The sequence below is a fragment of the Thalassophryne amazonica genome, chromosome 18, assembly GCF_902500255.1.
Source record: "Thalassophryne amazonica chromosome 18, fThaAma1.1, whole genome shotgun sequence".
Lineage (NCBI taxonomy): Eukaryota > Metazoa > Chordata > Actinopteri > Batrachoidiformes > Batrachoididae > Thalassophryne > Thalassophryne amazonica.
In genome coordinates this window covers 52,561,971-52,582,634 of record NC_047120.1, presented here as the reverse complement: position 1 = coordinate 52,582,634, position 20,664 = coordinate 52,561,971, and the positions used below count along the sequence as shown (strand labels likewise).

At 41.0% G+C, this 20,664-nt stretch overlaps 1 protein-coding gene across 1 annotated transcript in view; it reads right to left on the bottom strand.

Moving 5' to 3' along the window:
* Positions 1-20,664, bottom strand: part of LOC117531265 (integrin alpha-M-like) — a 54,785-nt gene that overhangs the window by 3,532 nt on the left and 30,589 nt on the right. Inside the window, exons 9-27 of the mRNA XM_034194288.1 lie at positions 17,816-17,966; positions 17,648-17,721; positions 17,324-17,444; positions 16,868-16,998; positions 12,792-12,938; positions 12,494-12,703; positions 12,261-12,394; positions 9,959-10,101; positions 9,714-9,868; positions 8,679-8,804; positions 8,442-8,515; positions 5,249-5,390; positions 5,033-5,131; positions 4,860-4,939; positions 4,679-4,765; positions 4,515-4,584; positions 4,323-4,421; positions 3,276-3,356; positions 2,721-2,831 (exon numbers count right to left, since the gene is read on the bottom strand). Coding sequence (XP_034050179.1) covers positions 2,721-2,831; positions 3,276-3,356; positions 4,323-4,421; positions 4,515-4,584; positions 4,679-4,765; positions 4,860-4,939; positions 5,033-5,131; positions 5,249-5,390; positions 8,442-8,515; positions 8,679-8,804; positions 9,714-9,868; positions 9,959-10,101; positions 12,261-12,394; positions 12,494-12,703; positions 12,792-12,938; positions 16,868-16,998; positions 17,324-17,444; positions 17,648-17,721; positions 17,816-17,966 — 2,235 coding nt within the window. The remainder of the gene's footprint in view (positions 1-2,720; positions 2,832-3,275; positions 3,357-4,322; positions 4,422-4,514; positions 4,585-4,678; positions 4,766-4,859; positions 4,940-5,032; positions 5,132-5,248; positions 5,391-8,441; positions 8,516-8,678; positions 8,805-9,713; positions 9,869-9,958; positions 10,102-12,260; positions 12,395-12,493; positions 12,704-12,791; positions 12,939-16,867; positions 16,999-17,323; positions 17,445-17,647; positions 17,722-17,815; positions 17,967-20,664) is intronic.

Sequence of the window (20,664 nt, the reverse complement as noted above, 5' to 3'; positions counted from 1 at the left end):
AAAAGGGCTATATAAATGCAGTCCATTTGATGAGTCCGTAAAACCATAAGTTGATGGGACTAATGTTTTTGGAGAAATTTGAGATATTATCAAGCAACACTCAACAATGGGCATTGATAGTTACATTCTGGACTCACATGCCATTCCAGCAGGGTGTGGTATTTAATCTTTTTATTAAAATCAAATCAAATCAATTTTATTTATATAGCACCAAATCACAACAAACAGCTGCCCCAAGGCGCTTTATATTGTAAGGCAAGGCCATACAATAATTACGGAAAAACCCCAACGGTCAAAACGACCCCCTGTGAGCAAGCACTTGGCGACAGTGGGAAGGAAAAACTCCCTTTTAACAGGAAGAAACCTCCAGCAGAACCAGGCTCAGGGAGGGGCAGTCTTCTGCTGGGACCGGTTGGGGCTGAGGGAGAGAACCAGGAAAAAGACATGCTGTGGAGGGGAGCAGAGATCAATAACTAATGATTAAATGCAGAGTGGTGCATACAGAGCAAAAAGAGAAAGAAACACTCAGTGCACTGAGGGCGTCATGGGGGGCGCGACTTATAGTTGCAGCGGCCTTCACCCACTTTGCCTCCATTCGGATGACGGACTGCTTCAAGTTTAGTGCACATAAACAATGTCAAATGTATATGTGTTGTCTTTAATTTTGATGTGTGCCATTATTACGGTAAACAAGTAATAATTGTGGATTAATTGCTGTATCTTCCTGAGGTAATTGGAGTGTAAACATAATTGCCCTTTTTTGGGATCAATAAAGTTGTCTGAAGTCTGAAGTCTACGTCTATAGCAGCATAACTAAGGGATGGTTCAGGGTCACCTGATCCAGCCCTAACTATAAGCTTTAGCAAAAAGGAAAGTTTTAAGCCTAATCTTAAAAGTAGAGAGGGTGTCTGTCTCCTTGATCTGAATTGGGAGCTGGTTCCACAGGAGAGGAGCCTGAAAGCGAAGTGGTGTCTCTGTACAGTATATGTATGCATGCGTGCGTGCCTGCTTGCATGATTTTATTTAGTAAGTTCAATTTAAGTGCATAATGTAATTGTAAATACATCTACATATTAAAAGCCAAGTGGCCTCTGTGTACATGCGTGCGTGTGTTTAACTTCCATCACGGAGAAATTGAGGAAAGCTGACATTTGCTATTTGGTGTGCTTATGTATTTTGGGTCAAGGATGAATGCGGTGAAAATGGAAAGACTAATAATAAGAGTAATAATTTTGGATAAATTCTGAGAAATTAGGGATAATAGATAACAACAGTGAACAATGGATGTTGATCAGTCCCCAGTAACCAGACAAGCTCTGAACAAAGGAAATATCTTAGCCTTGCCAGCTGTAAAACATGACATCAACTAAATGTGCCAAATGATAAATTCAATTATTCACAAAACTTTCTCATTTTAATTTCCTACACTTTCAGTTAAAATCATTATGGAAACTTCGCATAATTTATTGGCATCCTTGAAAAATGTCAGCTACCTACTTTATAAATAGTCTACTCAATTTAGAGCCTGTGGTCATGGATCCCCACGGGCAGTGCGCTAGTTTACATATAATGGGTCCACCTTTTTGCCTGCTTCTTCTTTTTTTTAACTGTCTGCTGTGCTTAGTTGCAGCCAAAATCTGGCAACACGTCCAGAGACTACACTCGCTGTTTTGATGCAGAGCGCTCCAGCAGCGAAGAAAAAGCACGCGCATTGTGTTCTGCGTGTGTCTGTTTATAAAAATCTTCTCGCTCAGAAGAAAAAAAGTGCGCCATGAACTACCCATATCACTCGGAAAAAGACACCTGCAGCGAGGTGGAAAAAGACGCTGCGGAGCGGCGCCACGATGAAGGCGCGATCAGAGGAATACTGGTCAGTTACTATTAATAATTTCTTATGTGTCCAACCTCGTAGGTTGATCGTTAAAATTAAATTTGTTAGTTCTAAAAGCCATCATAATTATTTATAGGAAAACGTTCTGTTTTTATTTCTCAAACAAATGTTTGGGCCTGAAAACAGGTTTTGATCTTTGGTTTCATTCTATATAATACTGGACTTATTTTTCTACTAAGGTTTGAACTTTGAGAGTGTTTACACAGGAGAGAAAAGTGAGAAAATGTGTGTAGTGAGGGGTTTTACAGCCTTAAAACATCTATAATAATTGTAAAAAAAAAAAAAAAAAAAAACGCTGCTACTTGGCGGAATTCACCTATCGCGGGCTATTTTTAGAACGTAACTCCCGCGCTAAACGAGGGAAAACTGTACTCAAAATATTACTATGTGCACACAAATAGAGTTATTTCCCCGGTTTGATTTCGTTTGTGTGCATACAATATGCGGTACCAGCCCATTCAAGGTGCAAAGTTCTTTTCCTTTTTTCTTTCTGTTGGCTGAGCTCGCTTGTGGCGTTATAGACGCCTGGTGTGTGCTACCTTCCTGTATGTCTCTCTGCTTGTAATAATATATGTAATGTGTAATACCACGCAGTTCATGGGGTAATACAGGAACTACAGCATCAGATACATTGCACAATGTTTGAAGTTCTGCAATGCGGCTCCATCTCAGCAAGACGCATATCCCTGCTGCAGGTGCTCTGCGCATGTTGCGATAGGGAATGCGCTTCTCTTCTATCCTACTGTAATGCACATTAATATCACATCATTGTGGAGTGTATGGCTGACTTAATTTAAAATGTAACGTTACACATTGACATGTTACTTGCCTGTTCTGTCCATCCAGAACTAAGGTTGGCAGAGATCATGTAAAGTTTGTCCTCATTTTTTCCCATGTAACGGTTGCACCTGAACACTGCACAAGTGGCTACAGAGCAGTCCTGCAGGTTGTTAAGGAAAGGTTTAGATTTGTTGATGAAAGTTTGTACGGCCAAAGTTTATCATTACCTATAATGCAATTGGGAGCGGCACTACAGAGCATGAGAGCAAAATGTTTGGAAGAGTTCATATTTATGTTTCTCTGTACTGGTAAATGTGGTCCCACATTTTCCACATTAATATTATCTCTTCTTCTATGTCAATCCTATAAATTTGTCAAAGCTTAGATGCCTATTAGCGAGGCAAACTGAAACTGTTAATAATATTTGCTCACTGCATTTTTGGTTGAAATAATAGTCATAGTCTTAAATAATTGTCATAATAGTTCAAAGAAAAAAAAACTAAATGTAATAAAGAGAATGATGAAACATTGGAACTCTTCTAACGATTTTGCGTCACATTGCAATGCAAAACAAAGAACTGACAAATAAGCGAGAAATACCAACCACAGTCTTATTTTTCTGTATTTCAGCCACAAAATCTGTAACAATTGGTGGTTCGTCATTTTGTTTTTGACACTCTGGAATCTGAAATAATGAAGAACATTGTTTGAGTTATACACACAGTAGGGTCGAGTTAGCCGTCTACAAGTCTAACGAGTATACATTTGCTGCGCAACAGTAAGATTTGGATTTGCAATCAACTGTACTGTGTTAATACACTTGTGCCATTTGTAGCATGTGTTTTGTCAAATTATTTGCAAGATACAAGTTTGAATTGTCTCTCATGAAACACTACTGTTGAAGAAAGTATTACCATGGTAACAGCCAAATTGATTCACTACCATAGATATTAGTATCTTTACCAACTACTCAGATGTCAGCAACTATTTGGGCTCAAATTAGTCAGGGACTCCAAGTTACTCTTTGATTCAAATGGAAAAATATGTTGGAACCCCCCGTCCCCCCGTCCTACCTATCCATGAATGAACAAAATATCTTGGAAGGTTTTGTTCAAAAGTTGGTACGATGATAGAGGATCAGTTTGTAAAAAAATAAAATAAGCAAAATAATCATTTAAAAACCCATGAAACAAACAAATAAATAAATAGTAAAAATGAAAATGGGGCAAAAGTCAAGGTCTCAGGCCAAGGTTAAAAATTTGGTTCAATGCTTATACATACGGGATATTTAAAAAAGACTACGCCTAAGAATTGGTTAAAGATACACATTTATGAGGTAATACGTTACCCTTCTGTTGGTCGCATTACTTTTGTCCCTTGAGTGACCTTGAAAGAGCAATATCAAGGCCACACAGAAACATATTGTTCCACTGACCAACAAAGAATGAATTTGCTGAAATGAATGTTATTCTTATATTTAATATGTAAGCACATCCCGTTAGAGTCCTAGTTCTCCAACTGGGATCCAAGCACCGCCTTAGGGGGGCCCAAAGATCCCCTTTAGATATAAGTAGGGTGCCTCCAAGGAAAAATAGGTTGGTAACCATTGGTTCAAAGTGCTGTGTTATACATTTTGCTTATTGTATATGACCTGCAGACTGTCTGGATCCACCCAGATGTCCTTTTCACCAAGCTGTACTGGCACTTTGACCACCACAGTGATATTCAGTGTTCTTAAAACATTTGACACCTGCAAGAAAAAAAAAATAAATGCAGCATTTAAAGCTTTCTGGATAACAATCAAATCTGAATCAGTGAAAACAATTTTTAAAAACTATTTTACCGTGATTGAATGCTGGAGAGGCTTCTGCTGATTGTTTACTCCAAAAGTGAAATTGTTGTAGCTGAGGGTGCTGAGCAGAAATAATATATATTTAATAAATATTTTACATTTATTGGCAATAATACAACTTTTTCCAAATTAATCGGCTCCCCCCAAACACATACCTTTCAATTGAAACAAAAATACTGTACTTCACATCAATCTCTTTATATTTGTAAAGCTCGCTTGTTTTGGAGTGCTTGACATTCCCGCTAGAAGTGAGCAGAAGTGAATATTTGCAGTAAAAACATGCAGGCTTTATTAAATTCCAGAAGCAAAAATGTCAAACTGCCATGTGAACAGTACCTGGTGGCGTTTGTAGTGACAAAAATTGTCTTGTCAAGTTGACTTTGGGTATCAATCCCATAAGAGACAATGAACAAAGCCTACAATAAAACACAACAATCATTTTTTTCCCTTGCTTGTTTGGTCCTGACCTGACACACGCTACAACAGATACTTTTGCGCAAATGGCTCACCTTGGAGTTGTGTTTGAAAATGGGCTTTTCAACAGAGCAATCGGTGTTTCCCCTCGATAAACCGTTATCGCTGTCAAATGAGGTGCATTCAATTCGTCCCTTGATAGAAAAAAATTAAAAGTAAAAGAAAGATGCATGTCAACATGGAGTATCATATGAACAGAGAGAAATCAGGTGATCTGATGAAGTCAAACTGTTTTTGTTTTGTTGTTTTACCTGTAGAATTGTGATTTTTCTAAAGGACAGGCCAGCAGGGTATGTGAGAATGACACGGCTGTTGTAGGAGTTTTCTTCTCTGTTCTCCACAAACACGGTCACATCCAAGAGTTCATCAATACCCACTTTAACCTCAGAAGAACTGATGGATTATCCACAAAATAAATAAATAAATACTAAACAAAATGCATTGCAAGTACCGTGAACACACCCAATGAAGTGCTTGTGGCACTAGCTAGCTAGATAATTGTACAAACTAAATACAAACACTAGAAATAATCACATTTACAGCCATTTATCTTTAGACAAGTCAGCGTATAGATGCATGAGCATTTACAAGTCACCCAGTATGACTCGGACTTGTAGGTTCATCAAAAGGTGATAATAATTGCATGTGTATTTTTGGTCTGCATTTTCCCGCCCTTACTATGTAAAATCGGATTGCATTGTTTCTGCTCAATATTTTTTTGAGATTTTGTTAAATATTCTGATTTTACAAAAGAGTTTCATTTGTATTTATTTTTGAAGGTATGTTAAATTCTGTTCTTTTCTAAGGGCTCCTTCATACATAACACAATTGAAGCTGACTAGTGCACGAAGGAGGAATTGCATGCCATTCGAGAAAAATCAGAGCTGCCTCCAACACCTCGTACCCCTGTCACTACAATTATTCACGCACACCAGTGGCTGAAAGACAGAGAGTGCTTTGTGAGAGCCCATTTGATCCCTCTTGCAGCACGTGTCAGCCATATTTCAGGTGACACACACAAACATCCAAAACCACTCACTGGACACTTAGAAAATGCGTGGGCATTCACCCTGTTAGCACAAAAATAGTGAGCAGATGATCACTTTTGCGCTGGTGGTGAAATTTGTCTAAGTGCCCCCATGAGTATGGTGTTACAAAAAGCAACACACATGTGGCATGCATGTGTATTTCACATGTGCACGTGTGCCCCCTCCCACATGTGGCGTGCGTGTGTTTCCCTTCCCCCACTCCCCCAGACACATGTGGTGTGCAGGGGGAGAGCACACTTCCATGACCGGCTGATGTGTATTTACAAACATGATCACATGGGGGCCGGCCAGCCACGTCTCAGCACACACAGCGCACCTCGGCAGGCATGTGAAACGGACCATCAGATCCCGCAGCAGACTATCTGATTGTCACGCATGTCCTGCAGAACATGCGCGCTGCAGGACTATGACAATATGACAAGCCAACAGTGCCACAAATACGCCACTTTCAGTCACATATGACCAAAAATATGCCGTAACAATTGCCATTTTGTCAGATATTATGGTGCTTTTTTCTCTTTAAAAAAAAAAAGTTTATCTCCTTGTTGATTTTAGGCATTTACGCTCCTGTTATAAGGCAGTGGTAAAGTTTCCGTCTGGTAATCTGAGCTTTTGTAAATTGCAGGTTTGAATCCTACGAGTGCCATTTATTTTTTATTTAACCAGGGTTATTTAACCACAGGGTTCTGTATTGTGTCTCCTTTTATTTATTATGGGTGGCACGGTGGATTAGTGGTTAGCACTGGTGCCTCACAGCAAGAAGATTGTGGGATTGATTCCCAGCCTTTCTGTGTGGAGTTTGCATGTTCTCCCTGTGTTTGTGTGGGTTTCCTCCGGGCACTTCCATTTCCTCCCACAATCAAAAACATGCTTATTTAGGGTCTGCTCCTTTCTCTGCCTCTGACCAACGCAGCGTCTCTGCATCTTGAGTTGGTCCCCGGGCACTGGGCTGTGGCTGCCCACTGCTCCTAGTGGTTGGATTGTGTCTAACTGTAATTAGGATGGGTTAAATGCAGAGGACAAATTTCATTGTATGTATGTATATATGTGCAATGACAATAAAGTTTCTCTTGTATTATTGATATCAACCCAGTGATTTTCACTAATTATACAGCTGTTTTTTTATTTTAGTTTTTCTCCACACCAGTGGTGAGATGTGGGGCAACACATTCCAGCTGCTCGCACTGTGTTTGTGTATGCCCACGAGCGTGCACGAAACCGTCGCCGATGTGTCGTGCACACCTGTGTGATCATGCGTCCCTCACAACAGCAGGTGGATGATTCGTGGTTCCCCATTTTGTGTTTGATTCACGGATTTTCTTCCAGTTTCTGTGTCTTTTGTGTTTTGTGTGTGAAGGGGCCCTTAAAGGTGTAGTCCCTTTCAAGTATTTTAACCATTAAAGTCATAAAAATGATTTTCTTTAGCAAAAATATAACTGTGTTCCTTGATATTCAAATAAAGGATCCACAATCTTCCTTTGTCAATATGATCAAATTGTTCTTGTCTGAATCACTTTAAATTTTGACCAAGGTGTGTTAAAATTCAGTGACAAAACGTAGTGGCACACTTTGTGGCAATGTCATAGATGACATTTGGGGGGGGGGATTAAGTTCCTTGAATAGAATGCCACAAAACTATGTGGTTAGAGGCTCAAACAGCCCAGCAATAGGCTGTTCAGCTGGTGTTAATATGCTAGTGTTTGCATCACGGAGCTGACGAAATACTATACATCATCAACGGTGAATGAAACAGACAAGAAACAATATAAAATTGAAGCAGAATGGCAGTAAAAGACTAGTCAACATATGCAACCACAGATCCTCTTTATAAGAAATCCAAAGAAAATCTGGTTGTATTTCACAGGAAGATTTTGCTGGACAGCAGACACAGATCTGCTGCCTCAGCTGTCAATCCTAAGGTTAGTTACCTTTACATTTTTGCTCAGTTTGCAAAAATGAATCAGAGGGGAGACAAACATTTTATCAGGGCCTTTCCTAAATGTAAGTCAGAAAATCCGAGTCTCCAACATTCAATGAAGGCAGCACGAACTTTGAACCTTGCTCATGCAAGCATGCACTCCGTCATTCATGTTATTTGCAAAATCTCATGAAGAGAACATGTATATTTGCTTTGGGATCACCCTCAAAAGAATATTTTACCAGTAATAAAATTAGCTGTAATTTTGTGATATATATAACAGAAATAAAAGTAGTTTATAAGAACTAGATTTCAATACTAAGTAAATTTTGTGAAAACATCAGAAGCGAATACACTTTTAGTTCTTCAAAATGGCTTACTGTTTGCCATACACTAACAAACAAGCAAACAAACAAACAAAAACATGTCTTCAGTTATTCTTTATTACATAACAGTCTTATGTTTTGTATACATTACCTCGTGAAGTTGAAATCCACTTTAAGGTTGTCAACACATGCTTTTCCGGTTCTACAGTTGACCTCAAAGCCCAGCTGGAGTACAGGGCATTAAACCAGGTTTCAGAGAAGAAAGTGTGACTTGGAAATTCTAAACACATTTCCTTTAACATTGTGTCACTGTGCAGACAATCCCCATGTGAGAGATTAATTGTTAGATATTACACCTAATACGAGACATGTTTTAAAGATAACTTACGGGATGGAAGGTTGTAGTTTTGGCCTGCCGCGCCAGAGTTGGTTTGAGGTTGTCTGAAGATGGAATACCTTCAAATGTGAACCTCAGCTCATTTGAAATTTCATTTAGAGAATCTTCTGGGCAGCCCTGCAAGTTAAGAAGTTTGAATAGATTGTATATATATATATATATATATATATATATATATATATATATATATAAAGCAACCAAAAAAGTGACCACCAGGTTTAGCAGGAGGTGTTAATGGTAGAAAATATGTTTGTTTTTTGTTTTTTTTTTCAAATATGCTTACATCCACTTCAGAGATTGTGCATTGTGTAATTTGGGAGATATTTCATATAGGAAGTGGGTGTCTACCATGACAGAAAACCCCCACCCCATGCAAAAAAGGAAACTGCAATATATACTGTAATTTTAACATCTTTCGAAATACTAGAATGTAATTGTTTTGACTTCATGATTAGTTTTGATGAACCCTGCATTGAACACAACATTCAAGTTTATGATATATAATGCTCCTGACTTGATAGTACTTGTTTTAGAGAAGTCACAAAAGCTACATAAGTACTGATAATATTACAGTGATCATGCAATTACACATGTAATTTCAAGTCACAGCATGGCAAGTTGTAGTAAATCAAGTGTCATGGCCAAGCCAAAAACAAGTTCTCAGGCTAAAGAATTTGATAAAACCTTTGACAATGGTTTATGTTTTTAAAGTTTTTGAAGAGCATGGCCTCCTCCTAAGTTCTGTTATTCACACAGTGTTACTGAAATAAAACCTTTGTGAAAGAATTGTGTTTATAAAGTTTTTGAAGCGCATGGACCAACTTTACACATAGCTTAATAGCCAGATAATTGAAAATAGACCATACTTTGTTACATTCAAGGGGTGGGGAGTTGTTTTCAAGATATAGGATTAATTTTGATGCCAAAATGCTGGTATTAATATTGTGAATCATTTCCCAAGTGGATGTATTGAAATTCTGACTTGTGATTTTACCACCTCCTGCTACCAGGTTGTAAAGAACTCACCTCAGTTAAAAACTTGATGTTGAAGCACTGTGGGTTTTGTAAGCTCAGCTCAAATGATTGTCTGTGTTCACGGTTTTTCTCACTGATGTACGCTCGGCTGTTTGTAGCCTTGCGGGTTGCATCTAGTGTAAAAGTGAAATTGCTCCGTGCTCGAACTGAAACACATTACAGTTTCATTTAAAGGATTTCTGGTGATATTGCACAGGAAACAGAACAATGTATGAATAGTGATAAGAATCACAAACCTTTCTGTACTTCAGACTGTTTGGTCATGGTAAAACATATCCGAGCTGTGTTTTCTAAATTTTTGGAGCAGTCCGTGTTTTGAGTTGGGATTTGGTTAGGAGTAAATGACACAACAGCTTCTACCATCACTATAGGCTTTGATCTGGGAATGGATGTAAGGACACACAAATGTAAATAATCAGCTTTATGGATAAAATGCAATAAATAAATAAAAATTCTAATCTGTGCACGGCCACAAAAGATACAAAACAAAAAGTTTCAATGCAATGATTAACTCATCCTTATAGATTATGCAAATCCTCAAAAAATAGTGTTTATTCTTGCAGTCTAAAAAAAGAGTCTAAAGTGCACAGTCTAAACTGCATAGTGCCAAGTGCATTTGGGTGCACACAGGCTGTATTTAGACTCTAAATTCATGAGTGGTCTGTTGGAGGCACAACATGAACAAAGATTGGCATCTGTCATTGTCTTTTAAGAGTGGTGTGTGCTGGAACCTGGTGCAGACTAAAGTGAGAGGTTTTCTGATAAGGAAATGGATGACCATCCACCAAAGCTCCCTGAGGTGAAGCATTGCAGCATTAAGGTGAAGTTTTAATTTTTCCATTTCATTTAAAATTTTTGTTCCCAGTTAAGTTTCATTATATATTGATGCAATGATGATGATCAAGCAGAGTTTATACATCTAGCAAACCTGCCTTTTTAAAGCGACTCCATTGGCGCGTTCATGACATGTCGCAAAGTGAGAAATTACAAGCTCCAACTTAAAAAATGATCTGAACATGTGGCTGGGTTGGATGTTCTTTTTGTTTTTTTTGTTTTGTTTTTTTTGCATGGGAAACTTTATCGGACCGCTCATCATAAGAACTACATTCATGGTATCCTTTGTCATAACTGCTGAAACAATTAGTAATATGAAAAAAGTAATATTACAAAGATTACATGAAGCAAAGGGGTGGTGGGGGCTCAGCCTTTCTAACATACAAGTAGGTGGGCTCCCAGTATAAAAAGTTGGGAACCACTGCTTTATATCTTAGTAAAGGTGCCTGTGTTGCATCTGCAATAACTGTATTGTCACTGAGACAAGACTACAAACAGAAATCCATTCATTTGACACAGTTTCCATCTTGCTCATTTACACCAAACAAATTATTCACGTGCTCCTTGTAAAGATAACAACAAAGCTTGATTATGGAACACACCATGCATCCTTATTGTTTTTTAAGTTCATCAAGTGAACGCAGGGCTTTCAACTTGGATTTTCTGAACATGTTTTCTTCAAACTATTGCACTGTGCAAAAAAAGACAAACTCTGCCATGGTGCAATCACTTTCTGCTTCCTCACAATTACAGGGCAAAAATCCACATTCAAGCAGAAAATATTTATTTCAAACTGCACTAACAGAATAATAACGTAAGTGTCTATAAAATTCAAGCAAAAGATGCATATTAACCCCTGTCTGCACAGATTAAATCAGATTATTCACTTGTGGGTCACGATGTGTCACAACTTTGTGATCTTTTGGAACATGCTCAAAATTTTCCCAGTTAGTCACTACTTTCCACAATGCTGCTATTATCCCCAATTCTAATTCAATTAAAATTTTTTCCGCAAATCTAACTGGTTAATCGTGTCAGATTTCAGACCGTAAAATATTGCGTGGACGGTGGCAAAATATTAAACCCATTTCACATTTGTGGTGTTACTCTGCCACCTGACCGTGTTGCTGCGCAGGTGTCACTAACGGCGTTGTCAGTTGAGAGCAACAGAAACTAGTGCAGGGACTACGATGCCAAAATGCGTGGATTTAACTGGATTGATTGATTGATTTACCATGGATTTAACTCATTGCATCTGACGAGATGGAGATCTGTGGGTCTGCTCACAGAATTTCCAGTTTGGCATGAACACGCTGCTATGATAAGCTTTGATGAGCCGACCACACCCTTTCACAACGATTCGCCGACCAAATTACTTACAGAAAAATAAACCATGCAAACAATGAAATTGGATTCAAATGGGAATATCCCTGTTGTGTCTGATGATTTGCAGACGTTCATGCAGGATTACAGTCACAAATAGCCATTTTACTGGCTCCATTAACGCGTTGCTGGTAAAATTCAGTTGGCAACTGTAAAATCCAGCATGAAGTTCTGCAAATCATCAGACACAACAGGGATATTCCCTAATTAAACGTTTTCATACAGAAATTGGGTATCCAATTGTTTTTTAGCCAAAAATGTGCACAACTGGGTGTCATAAATCAGCAGTGGGATAAGTTAATACTTAAATAATGGACTTACCTCAAAATGACAACTGTACCCTTTGACCCTACTGCTAAATCAGGTAAGTTGTCCCCACTCATGTCAGAAGACAGTGGGCTGATGGAGATGCCGAAATACTTCAATCCTGATTGGACTTCAGAGCCAGTAATTCTCTATGCATATGAGAATTCATTAAAACCACAGTTATTGTAATGATTACCGTTTAGCTATTCCATACAGTAGACAGTTTGGTCTGTCAGCATCTGATTTACCTCTGAGTATGTGGGATTAATTCTTCTTCCTTCGCTGTTGAATATATAAATGCTGCCATGTCCATCATTCTCTAAAGGGGCACCAACCACCACATCATTCAATCTATCTCCATCTAGGTCAGGCATAGTGGCAAGGGATGACCCAAACCTTGCCGTGCCCACATCATCCCCTCTCAGTACCAGCGGGGAATCAAAATGACATTGAACGTTCTGGTGGAAATACAGACATCAGCGTCAAAGGCTCAGCAGGCCGTTTTGGTTGGATTGCTTTGATTTGCTGGATAAAACATGCACTTACTAAATAATTTAGATCGCAAACATAAACTTTTCCCTCTCTGTTGCCATCCACATACATGGGAGCGGATATGAGGATTAGGTCCGTGATGTCATCTTGATCCAGATTCATGGCGCAAACCTCAGCCCCAAAATATTCACCAACCTGAAACTGTATAGGCAATGATTTATCCATCCATCCATCCATCCATTTTCTTCCGCTTTATCCAGAGTCGGGTCGCGGGGGCAGCAGCTCAAGAGAAATTGCGTAAAGACTGTCACATTTCAGACCGCTCTTTATCAGCGGGAAAACAATAAAAAAAAATGTACTCCAGAGCCCTCCTTTTGATGGCTCGTGCAATTGTATGCACAGCAATGAAACACCATCCATCCATCCATCCATCCATCCATTTTCTTCCGCTTTATCCGAAGTCGGGTCGCGGGGACAGCAGCTCAAGCAAAGCCGCCCAGACCTCCCTATCCACACACACCTCCCCCAGCTCCTCCGGGGGAACCCCAAGGTGTTCCCAAGCCAGCCAAGAGATGTAGTCCCTCCGGCGTGTCCTGGGTCTTCCCCGGGGCGTCCTCCCAATGGGACATGCCCGGAACACCTCTCCAGCGAGGCGTCCAGGGGGCATCCGGAAAAGATGCCCAAGCCACCTCAACTGACTCCTTTCGACGTTGAGGAGCAGCGGCTCGACTCCGAGCTCCTCCCGAGTGACCAAGCTCCTCACCCTAGCTCTAAGGGAATGCCCAGCCACCCTGCGGAGGAAACTCATCTCGGCCGATTGTACTCGCGATCTCGTTCTTTCGGTCATGAGCCAAATCTCATGACCATAGGTGAGGATCGGAACGTAGATCGATCGGTAAATCGAGAGCTTTGCCCCCCTACTCAACTCTCTCTTCACCACGACGGTCCGATACAGCGACCGCATCATTGCAGATGCTGCACCAATCCGTCTGTCGATCTCACGCTCCATCCGTCCCTCACTTGTGAACAAGACCCCGAGATACTTAAACTCCTCCACTTGAGGCAAGGACACTCCACCGACCTGAAGAGGGCAAAGCACCTTTTTCCGGTCGAGAACCATGGCCTCGGATTTGGAGGTGCTGATTTTCATCCCGGACGCTTCACACTCGGCTGCAAACCGCCCCAGTGCATGCTGAAGGTCCTGATTTGACAAAGCCAACAGAACCACATCGTCCACAAACAGCAGAGACGAGATTCTGTGGTTCCCAAACCAGACCCCCTCTACACCCTGGCTGCGCCTAGAAATTCTGTCCATAAAAATAATGAACAGAACCGGTGACAAAGGGCAGCCCTGGTGGAGGCCAGCGTGCACTGGAAACAGGTTTGACTTACTACCGGCAATGCGAACCAAGCTCCTGCTGCGGTCGTACAGGGACCGGATAGCCCTTAGCAAAGGACCCTGGACCCCGTACTCCCGGAGCACTCCCCACAGGGTCCCCTAAGGGACACGGTCGAATGCCTTCTCCAGATCCACAAAACACATGTGGACTGATTGGCGAACTCTCATGAACCCTCGAGCACCCGATGGAGTGTGTAGAGCTGGTCCAGTGTGCCGCGACCAGGATGAAAACCACACTGCTCCTCCTGAATCCGAGTTGCTTCCGCCTCCTGAGGTGCCAGACGGTTTGCCAGAATCTCTTCAAGGCTGACCCATAGTCCTCATCCATGGCCTCCCCGAACTCCTCCCAGACCCGGGTTTTTGCCTCTGCGACCGCACGGGCTGCGGTACGCTTGGCCTGCCGGTACCTGTCAGCTGCCTCTGGGGTCCCACCTACCAACAAAGATAAGTAGGACTCCTTCTTCAGCTTGACGGCATCCCTTACTTCCGGTGTCCACCACTGGGTTCGGGGATTGCCTCCGCGACAGGTACCAGAGACCTTGTGACCACAGCTACGAGCGGCCGCATCGACAATGGAGGTGGAGAACATGGTCCACACTCCATGTCTCCAACCTCCCCCGGGATAAGGGAGAAGCTCTCCCGGAGGTGGGAGTTGAAGACCTCGCTGACAGAGGGTTTCGCCAGTCATTCCCAGCAGACCCTCACGATACGTTTGGGCCTGCCGGGTCTGACCGGCTTCCTCCCCTCCCAGCGGATCCAACTCACCACCAGGTGGTGATCGGTCGACAGCTCTGCCCCTCTCTTCACTCGAGTGTCCGAGACACGTGGCCGAAGGTCAGATGATACAACTACAAAGTCGATCATTGACCTGTCAGGACATGTGGAATGTCATCTCGCTGGGGGGGAAGGAGCCTGAGCTTGTGCGGGAGGTTGAGTGATACTGACTAGAGATAGTCGGACTCACCTCCATGCACAGCTTGGGCTCTGGTACCCAACTCCTGGAGAGGGGCTGGATGCAATGATTTATTTATTTATTTAAAAAAGCACTTAATATAAAATAACTACACTCAGCAAAAATATAAACGCAATACTTTTGGTTTTGCTCCCATTTTGTATGAGATGAACTCAAAGATCTAAAACTTTTTCCACATACATAATATCACCATTTCCCTCAAATATTGTTCACAACCAGTCTAAATCTGTGATAGTGAGCACTTCTCCTTTGCTGAGATAATCCATCCCACCTCACAGGTGTGCCATATCAAGATGCTGATTAGACACCATGATTAGTGCACAGGTGTGCCTTAGACTGCCCACAATAAAAGGCCACTCTGAAAGGTGCAGTTTTATCACACAGCACAATGCCACAGATGTCGCAAGATTTGAGGGAGTGTGCAATTGGCATGCTGACAGCAGGAATGTCAACCAGAGCTGTTGCTCATGTATTGAATGTTCATTCTTCTACCATAAGCCGTCTCCAAAGGCGTTTCAGAGAATTTGGCAGTACATCCAACCAGCCTCACAACCGCAGACCACGTGTAACCACACCAGCACAGGACCTCCACATCCAGCATGTTCACCTCCAAGATCGTCTGAGACCAGCCACTCTGACAGCTGCTGAAACAATTGGTTTGCATAACCAAAGAATTTCTGCACAAACTGTCAGAAACCGTCTCAGGGAAGCTCATCTGCATGCTCGTCGTCCTCATCGGGGTCTCGACCTGACTCCAGTTCGTCGTTGTAACCGACTTGAGTGGGCAAATGCTCACATTCGCTGGCGTTTGGCACGTTGGAGAGGTGTTCTCTTCACGGATGAATCCCGGTTCACACTGTCCAGGGCAGATGGCAGACGGCGTGTGTGGCGTCATGTGGGTGAGCGGTTTTCTGATGTCAATGTTGTGGATCGAGTGGCCCATGGTGGCGGTGGGGTTATGGTATGGGCAGGCGTCTGTTATGGACGAAGAACACAGGTGCATTTTATTGATGGCATTTTGAATGCACAGAGATACCGTGACGAGATCCTGAGGCCCATTGTTGTGCCATACATCCAAGAACATCACCTCATGTTGCAGCAGGATAATGCACGGCCCCATGTTGCAAGGATCTGTACACAATTCTTGGAAGCTGAAAATGTCCCAGTTCTTGCATAGCCGGCATACTCCCCGGACATGTCACTCATTGAGCATGTTTGGGATGCTCTGGACCGGCCTATACGACAGCGTGTACCAGTTCCTGCCAATATCCAGCAACTTTGCACAGCCATTGAAGAGGAGTGGACCAACATTCCACAGGCCACAATTGACAACCTGATCAACTCTATGCGAAAGAGATGTGTTGCACTGCATGAGGCAAATGGTGGTCACACCAGATACTGACTGGTATCCCCCCGCCAGTAAAATAAAACTGCACCTTTCAGAGTGGCCTTTTATTGTGGACAGTCTAAGGCACACCTGTGCACTAATCATGGTGTCTAATCAGCATCTTGGTATGGCACACCTGTGAGGTGGGATGGATTATCTCAGCAAAGGAGAAGTGCTCACTGTCACAGATTTAGACTGGTTTGTGAACAATATTTAAGGGAAATGGTGATATTGTGTATGTGGAAAAAGTTTTAGATCTTTGAGTTCATCTCATACAAAATGGGAGCAAAACCAAAAGTGTTGCGTTTATATTTTTGTTGAGTGTAGCTTTTTAGACAAATGTAACTTCATCTTTACATTATTTTTCACACCTGCCATGGGAAGGGATCAATCATTTGTCGAGATGATGATACTGCCATCACAATGCCACGGTGTTGATATCTTGGAGCACCAACAATTGTCAATATTCCTTTGCTTGTTTTAGCCACTGCCATGGAGTAACCTGTAAAAATTAAGGTGAACACATACCATGTACCATCAAAAGTGTGACAAATTATACATTTTGTTGGGAGCGCACTTGGATACTATGAGGATATATATATATATATATTGATAGTCTATGGTGCATGGTCAAGAGTGTATACGTACACTACGCAACACTAATGTACAGAAAAAAACAGGGTTTGGGTTAGTTTAACATTTTAGTACAGGTGTTTTATTCATAGATTTTTTTTTGAAACAATTTTTGGAAAAGGGAATTGATTGCTTACAATATTTTAATAGAATGACTGCTTTAAAAAAGTGAACTTGTCCCTTACAGGCCTTACCCAGATAACTGTCAAGTTCTATAGAACCTGGCTCATAGGAATCAAACTTCTGTCCTCTGCTGGTGTATTTCTGGTAGCCTCCCCTCCATTCATTGGCACCAACAATACCCAACTGAATTCCCTGCAATAAGATATCTTTTATAAAACAGCCTTTCCTGATAACATTTTTGATACAGATCAGTTAAATCCTATTCACAATAAAGCAAATATAGCAAAGAAAGAAAATACTAAACACAAGTTTGAAGAGCAACAGAGACAAGATTGTTTATGCATATATGCAACAGTAGTGCTCCTTCAATGCATTGGTTGCTTGCTTGTTGCTACCCCAGGAGAAAATGCTGCACTGAATCCTTCTTGAGCCATTTCCAGTTTCAGGGACTCTCCACTTGATTGAGAACCTATAAGAGCAAAATGAAGTGGCAAATCTCAATACATCACTCGTATTTTCACAGTCAATAGAAAACAGGACTTTACTTTTAACAATGTGTTTACCTTCAATGGAGAAGATCTTGTCCTGCAAACTGTCCCTTATTCTTTCAAGTGCATTAAAGTTGCTCACTTGAAATACATGACTTGTCGAGGGTGAAGATGCAATGATGTTCAGTTCTTGCTTTGCACTCCAGCTGGAAAATGCGTCACCTACCTAAGGATATTGACAAAAGACTTATCTGTTAAACGACAGTTCAGGTTCTGAAGGTTGTTACATATCATCATGTCACAGTACATCATCAAAAATGCACAGACATGTACAACCCCAATTCCAATGAAGTTGGGACGTTGTGTCAAATCTAAATAAAACCACAAAGACAAGATATTTAATGTTCAAACTGATAAACTTTATTGTTTTTGTGCAAATATTTGCTCATTTTGAAATGGATGCCTGCAACACCTTTCAAAAAAGCTGGGACAGTGGTATGTTTACCACTGTGTTACGTCACCTTTCCCTCTAACAACACTCAATAAGTGTTGGGGAACTGAGGACACTAATTGTTGAAGCTTTGTAGGTGGAATTCTTTCCCATTCTTGCTTGATGTACGACTTCAGTTGTTCAACAGTCTGGGGTCTCCATTATCATATTTTGCACTTCATAATGCGCCACACATTTTCAATGGGCAACAGGTCTGGACTGCAGGCAGCCCAGTCTAGTACTCGCACTCTTTCACTACGAAGCCACGCTGTTGTAACATGCAGAATGTGTAGGCAGCATGTGTTGCTCCAAAACCTGGTTGTACCTTTCAGCATTGATGGTGCCATCACAGATGTGTAAGTTGCCCATGCCATAGGCACTAACACACCCCCGTATCATCACAGATGCTGGCTTTTGAACTTTGCGCTGGTAACAATCTGGATGGTCTTTTTACTCTTTTGTCTGGAGGACACAACGTCCATGATTTCCAAAAACAATTTGAAATGTGGACTCATCAGACCACAGTACACTTTTCCACTTTGTGTCTGTCCATTTCAAATGAGCTCGGGCCCAGAGAATGCGGCAGTGTTTCTGGATGTTGCTGATGTGTGGCTTTTGCTTTGCATGGTAGAGTTTTAAGATAGATAGAAAAACTTTATTGATCTCACAGAGAAGAAATTCACATTTAACTTGCACTTGTAGATGTAGTGACGAATTGTGTTAACTGACAATGGTTTTTTGAAGTATTCCTGAGCCCATATGGTAAGATCCTTCACACAATGATGTCGATTTTTAACGCAGTGCCGCTTAAGGGATTGAAGCTCACGGGCATTCAATGTTGGTTTTCAGCCTTGAAGCTTACGTGTAGAAAGTTCTCCAGATTCTCTGAATCTTCTGATTATATTATGGACTGTAGATGATGGAATCCCTAAATTCCTTGCAATTGAACATTGAGAACCATTGTTCTTAAACTGTTGGACTATTTTTTTCATGCAGTTGTTCACAAAGTGGTGATTCTCGCCCCATCTTTGCTTGTGAATGGCTGAGCCTTTTTGGGATGCTCCTTTTATACTCAGTCATGACACTTACCTGTTTCCAGTTAACCTGTTCACCTGTGGAATGTTCCACTTTCCCAGTCTTTTGTTGCCACTGTCCCAGCTTTTTTGAAATGTGTTGCAGGCATCCATTTCAAAATGAGCAAATATTTGCACAAAAACCAAAAAGTCTATCAATTTGAACATTAAATATCTTGTCTTTGTGGTGTATATTCAATTGAATACAGGTTGAAGAGGATTTGCAAATCATTGTATTCTGTTTTTATTTACATTTCACACAACGTCCCAACTTAATTGGAATAGGGGTTGGAATTGGGTCCTAGTGTGAGGTTCTATGGTGCATGCTCTAAAATGCTTAGCAAATGCATTTTATGATTGTAATGCAAAAGACATTTGACTTGTCAAATGCTATTTAGGTGGTATAGTAGTGCAGCTAACTGCTGGTTTTGAGGAGAATCTTTCAAACAATCACACAAGCATGAAACTTGGCAAGAACATTTATATTGCATTCTCTTCAGAATTGAGCTGATGGGCCAAGCAAAAATTCAAGATGGCTGCCTACAACAATGGCAAAAATCTAAATTTGACATCATTTCATGATGAAAACAAAATATTTGAATGCTTACAGTTTCTATTTAGTAGCATTCAGAAGCAGTTATTTATATATTTAAATTAATTAAGTAAAAGGTGAACAAATCAACATTTATGTATACAGTAGGGTAAAAAAAGTATTTAGTCAGCCCCTGATTGTGCAAGTTCTCCGACTTAGAAAGATGAGAGAGGTCTGTAATTTGACGCATTAATGTTGGTGAGGGTGAATTGACAGCAATGTAGAAGCAACAAATAATAATAACTCAATATTTTGATCATCCTGTGTTTTGATCGAAATAATGTGAACTCTCGTGTGATGCAACTAACCCCTGCTGCAAATCAAACAAGAAGCTGCAGGCTTTCATAAAGCATTGATGACCAATGAAGTGCTTATGAATTATTATTTGATGTATGCAGATTAAGTTAGGCCTTAAAGGATAGAGTTTGTTGGACAACTTTTCACATAATTATTGTCCATCCTGACCCATAGTTATTCCTGCAAACCAAACATTGTTTATGTTTCTGATTCTGTCATTATTTCTATTTATTATTGGTGTTTAAGCATTGATTAATCCAACAGTTCTATTCTGGGATAAATTGCTAAAAGATACTTCAATTCACTTTCAGTGATCCTGCATGTTTGATCTTCTGTGCAATTAAAACTGTTTTGACAGGACACCTCTTAATGTGTGTTCCCCCACCCCTTGGAACCTCTGCCCAGTATGGAGGGCTGCGAGCCCATGATGGGTAAGATCCCATCTTAAACCCTGGGACAACCTAAGGCAGGC